This window comes from Rhodotorula toruloides (genome assembly GCF_000320785.1).
Source record: "Rhodotorula toruloides NP11 unplaced genomic scaffold Scaffold20, whole genome shotgun sequence".
Taxonomy (NCBI): domain Eukaryota; kingdom Fungi; phylum Basidiomycota; class Microbotryomycetes; order Sporidiobolales; family Sporidiobolaceae; genus Rhodotorula; species Rhodotorula toruloides.
In genome coordinates, this window is record NW_015622980.1 from 252,784 (window position 1) to 257,559 (window position 4,776).

The 4,776-nt window shown below is 63.8% G+C and overlaps 2 protein-coding genes across 2 annotated transcripts in view; one reads left to right on the forward strand and one right to left on the reverse strand.

Annotated features, from left to right (window-relative positions):
* The window catches only part of RHTO_03396 (cysteine and glycine-rich protein), a gene marked incomplete at both ends in the record, with an annotated part of 1,273 nt that extends 366 nt beyond the window's left edge, over window positions 1-907 (reverse strand). The window contains 5 exons of the mRNA XM_016417067.1: window positions 1-307; window positions 380-434; window positions 524-601; window positions 713-773; window positions 879-907. Of these exons, the coding sequence (XP_016271596.1) occupies window positions 1-307; window positions 380-434; window positions 524-601; window positions 713-773; window positions 879-907 (530 nt within the window). The remainder of the gene's footprint in view (window positions 308-379; window positions 435-523; window positions 602-712; window positions 774-878) is intronic.
* Window positions 908-1,168: 261 nt separating this feature from the next.
* On the forward strand, window positions 1,169-4,437 carry RHTO_03397 (uncharacterized protein; the record flags this gene model as incomplete). The annotated part of the gene is made up of 7 exons (XM_016417068.1): window positions 1,169-1,870; window positions 1,934-2,039; window positions 2,128-2,215; window positions 2,279-2,436; window positions 2,521-2,771; window positions 2,870-4,049; window positions 4,115-4,437. The coding sequence occupies 7 exons, from the start codon at window positions 1,169-1,171 to the stop codon at window positions 4,435-4,437; spliced, it is 2,808 nt and encodes a 935-aa protein (XP_016271597.1).
* Between the last annotated feature and the right edge of the window lie 339 nt (window positions 4,438-4,776).

The window sequence follows — 4,776 nt, forward strand, 5'->3', positions numbered from 1 at the left end:
GGGGTTGGAGTGGGCTGGAAAGAGGCAGGTCGAGGAGGAGTCGGAGGAGGCGGACCCGCGGCAGATCTCGAAGTTGAGGCGAATATTGAAGCCGGTTTAGGCGGCGCAACAGGCGGCGTAGGGAGCGGTCGTCGAGCTGTCCCCGCTGCTTGTTCTGTAGGAGTAGGGAGGGAAGGAACAGGTCGAGCGGCGGGAGTTGGTGATTGCACGGGTTGGGGAGGAGCTGCGGTAGTTGCCGAGGGACGAATCGGAGAACTGGTAGGTGTGGGAGAAGGGCGGGGTGCGTATTCGCCTACGAGTGCGCCGCCTGCAAAGACAGGTTCAACCTGTCAGCACGAGCCGGAGGAGAAGGGAACGTGAGCGGAAGGAGGAGACAAACCTGCGCCGTAGCCCTTTGCGCCAAACGCCTTGCCGTGACAGGACTTGCAATAAGCCTGCGTACGCGAAGGTCACTCTTTATCAGCTCACCCTTCAGCATCCCGAGACCAAGCCGAAGGAAGGAGGACCGCTCCGCTGCACGCACCCGGCCGTCGTGATCCAGCAGCAACCTCGGCTCGAGCGACTTGCCGCACGCGACGCACTTGAGACACGCCTTGTGGTACTGCGCACGTCGTAGACCTGCGTCAGTCCGAGATGGAGGGGTGTCTGCTCGGCGTTCGTTTCGCGGCAGTCGGCAGCTGTGAGGGAGCGAGAGGAGGGTTGAGTAACGCACGCTGCCCTGTGGCCCGATGACCTGCTCTGCAAAGTAGACTGCCTTGCCGCACGTCGGGCACCTGCGCGTGCGAGCGAGTGCGTGAGTCGGCAGTCGACGAGGAGAGGGTGAGCACGGCGTTGAGGGGTGAGGCTGGCTCGAATGAGAGAGAGTGCTGTGAACTGACTTTGGTGCTCCGCCGTAGACGGGTGGCATTGCTGGGTGTTGAAGTTGAGTGAGTTGAGTTGTATTGTTGGATGAATACAAAACTGAGTTGTAATCGAAGAATACAAAAGGGTGATCGAGGGGGGCGAGGCGGTGTCGCTGACGTCGCGAGGAAACCAAACTCACGCTCGACTCTCTCTCTCTCTCCCCTTCAAGCCAGTTCTCCACCTGGCACACTCTCAACAGCAAGCACACTCTCTCCATCCACTCCCCAGACCCACCCCGACTCACCCTGTCTTTGTCCCGTCGCAGATGAAGCTCCCGGCGACATTCTACGCGGTCCTCATCGCATCCGGCATCGTCCACGTCCTCGCAGACGCTGCCCCTCCCCCCTACGCAGACTGGGGACAGTCAGACCTCAAGCGTTACCTCCAGGACCACCACATCCCGAACCCAGGCAACCTCAACACGGAACAGCTCCGCGAACTCGCAGCACGTCACTACGACCAGCAGGCCTCCAACGTCAAGCGCGGCGCACAGCACGTCTTGCAGGACGCACGCGACGGCGCGTACGACACCTGGAGTGACTCGCAGTTGCGCCAGTTCCTCCTCGACAAGGGCGTCATCTCGCCCTCTTTCAAGCGCGAGGAACTCGTCCAGCTCGCGAGGGAGTACGGACTCGAGGCGAGCAAGACGGCCGAGTCGGCGTGGGCTCGCACCACCGACGCCGCAGCCGACGCCGCGCACGCCGTCGCCGAGAACACCTCGGCCGCATTCTACGCCGTCGTCGACGGGCCCGCCCAGGCTTACGACTACGTCGCGGGCAAGCTCGAAGACACCCGCGACTATGTCTACTCGACCTGGACCGACTCGGACTTGCACTCGTGGGCGGTCAGCAAAGGGCTCGTCAAGCCCGAGGAGAAGAAGCGCCGCGACGAGCTCCTCGACCTCGTTCGCAAGCCCTACAGCGATGCGACGAGTCACGTCTACGAGGCCTGGTCCGACAGCTACCTCGTGCGTGCGAGCTCCTCACGCTCCTCCCGCCGACTCTGAACTGACCTTGACGCCCGCCCGCAGCGCAACTGGCTTCAGCGCCACGGCGTCGTCAAGAGCAAGACGGCCAACACGCGTGACGAGTTGCTCGACCTGATGAGCAAGAACTACTACGGCGCGCGCGACACCAGTGCGTTCCTCACTTCCCTCCTCCTGCTTGGCCTTCTCAATCCCGAACTTGCGCGACTGATCTACTCATTCTCCGTGCGCCCGCGCAGCGTACGAGTACTGGTCCGACTCTGCCGTCCGTCGCTGGCTCGAATCCCGTGGTCTGGTCAAGCCCAACGAGACCAAGACCGCCTCCGAGTTCGTCCCCCCTCTCCTCTCCTCGCGTCCCTACTCCCCGCGCTGACCGACGACTCGCAGCAGACTCCGCAACTTGATCGCGAGCAACTACTGGAAGCTCAGGGACCAGGCTTACTCGGCTTGGGACGAGAGCATGTTGCGTGCGTATTTGGACAAGAACAAGGTCCAGTATGAGAAGGACGCCATGAGGAATGATCTTGTCAGGTTGGTCAAGGAGTACTGTGCGTTTTTTTCTCCCTCTCTCTCGCTTGGGTGGGTGAGGGTGAGCGGTGGGCTGACGAGCTGTGAGGTGGGCGTGTGAGCAGACTACGACGCCTCGTCCTACATCTGGTCCACCTGGTCCGACGCCGAACTTCTCGCCTGGGCGACCAAGGAGAAACTCGTCAACGCCGTCACGGGCAAGTCGCTCCGTCGCCACGACCTTGAGAAACTCGCGAGCGACAACTATGGCAAGACGAGGGATGCGATTGCGGGGAGTTGGGACGAGAAGAGTATGAGGGGCTGGTTGGTTAAGCATGGGGTGTTGAAGAGCGATGCGCAGAAGAAGAAGGAGGAGGTGAGTTGCGGCGACTTGGCTTTCGCGAGCCGACTTGACTTAGGCGCTTCGTCACTCTCCCGCTTCCGACACTGACGCCCCCTCGCACGCCCCCACAGATCGAGGCCGAGTTCAACAAGCACTACACCAAGGTCGCCAACAAGTCGACCGAGTACGTCTCGTGGTCGGACGCTCGCATCCGCGGCTGGCTTCGCGACCACGGCGTCCCCGTCCCTATGCGCACCTCCCGCCAAGAGCTCCTCCAGAGGATGCACGATAACTACGTCTCGACGCAATCGGGCGGCCTTCACATCATCGACCAGATCAAGGGCCAACTCGGAAACGCCGCCGACCTCCTCCGCAACATTGTCGGATCAGCTTCGGGCGTTGTCGGCGGTGCGGCCGAGGAAGCTCGTCTCAAGGCCAAGTATGGCGAGCAGCAGGCTTCGAGCTTGTATGGCGATTCGAGCAAGACGGCAGAGGGATACGCCTCGCAGGCTTCGAGGAGCGGCGAGTCCCTCGCCTCCCACGCCTCGCGCTCGGCTGTCTCGGCGACCGACCGCGCCAAGGCTAGCGTCTCCTCCGGCGTCCTCGAGGCGTCTGCCTCGGCCCGCTCCGTCTGGGACCAAGGCTTGTCGTCCGCCTCGTCCCTCTACTCGGTCGCCCTCCACTCGGCCTCATCCGCCTCGAGCGTCGCCTCCGCCGAAGCAGTCAAGAGTGCCCGTGCGGCCGGTGCCGTTCCGACCGCCATCTACGCCTCGGCCACCAGCGCAGGAAACGTCGCCGCCTCGAGTGCGTCTTCCGCCGCCGCTCAAGCCTCGGCGAGCCTCTTGAGCGCCTCGGCTGCAGCGAGCAAGAGCGCCGCATCGTACGCATCGCACGCCGAGCGCTCACTCAGTTCGCTTTACGTCGAGGCGACCAAGTCGGCCTCGTCGGCTTCGTACCACGCCAGCAAGTCGATCGAGTCGGAGCTCTCGCGCCAGGGAGTCGCGCCGTCGCAGATCTCGCGCTCGGCTTCCTCGGCAGGCGACGTCGCGTACGCTTCGGCTACCTCGGCAGCGGACAAGGCGCACAAGTCGTACACTTCGTTCACGGACCAGGCGAGCAAGAGCGCTTCGTCCGCGAGTGTCGTCGCCAGCCACTCGCTCGAGTCGGCCTTCCACCAGGCTAGCAAGAGCGTTTCGTCCGCCTCGTCCGTGGCCTCGAAGAGCGTCTCGAGCCAGATGAAGGCCGCCGGGTACGACCCGAGCGTCATCTCCAAGTCGGCCTCGTCCGCTGGATCCGTCGCCGAGAAGAGCGGTGCGTGCAAAGCGTCTCTTTCTCGACGTGCTGTCCGTGCTGACGTTCGCTTAAACTCGGGACAGCCTCCCGCCTCTCGGCCTCGGCTTCGTCGGCCTACCACGTCTACCTTACCTCGGCTTCCGCCTCCGCCTCGTCGCTCTCCAAGTCGCTCTCGTCCGCGTACTCGTCCGCCTCTGCCTCGGCTCGCAAGGGCGCCTCGCATGTCTCGTCCTCGGCCTACGCGAGCGCGACCTCTGCCGGACTCGACAAGAAGCACGCCTCGTCCACCGCCAGCGTCGTCAGCAAGCTGGCCGAGCACTCGGCTTCCGAGGTCAGTCGTAGCCTCAGCAGCAAGCTCTCCGAGGCGAGCAAGAGCGCCTCGAGCCTCGTCCACAAGGAGCTCTAAGCGCGCCTCTTCTTCCATCTTGTGTAGCCCCCCTTCCTCTCTCCTCGTGCGCTTAGCTTCTCTCTTACGTACGTTTACCCTACTCGAAATGACCAAGACTACAAGCAGTGCCCTCTACCCTTGGGTTTCAGTGGCGAGAGCGGCGAGAGTGTTCATCGCGGCGGGCGTGCGGCGAGGGCGTCCTGTCGCGGTGCGAAGGGCGGCGATACGCGCGCTCGTAGGCGTCGCAGGCGTCGCAGCCGTGCGAGCGAGAGTCGCGGCGGCGGTACGAGGGCGGCGGCGAGGGCGTGCGGCGGTACGACGAGCGCTCGTACGGGTCGTGGCGGCTCCTGTGGGGGG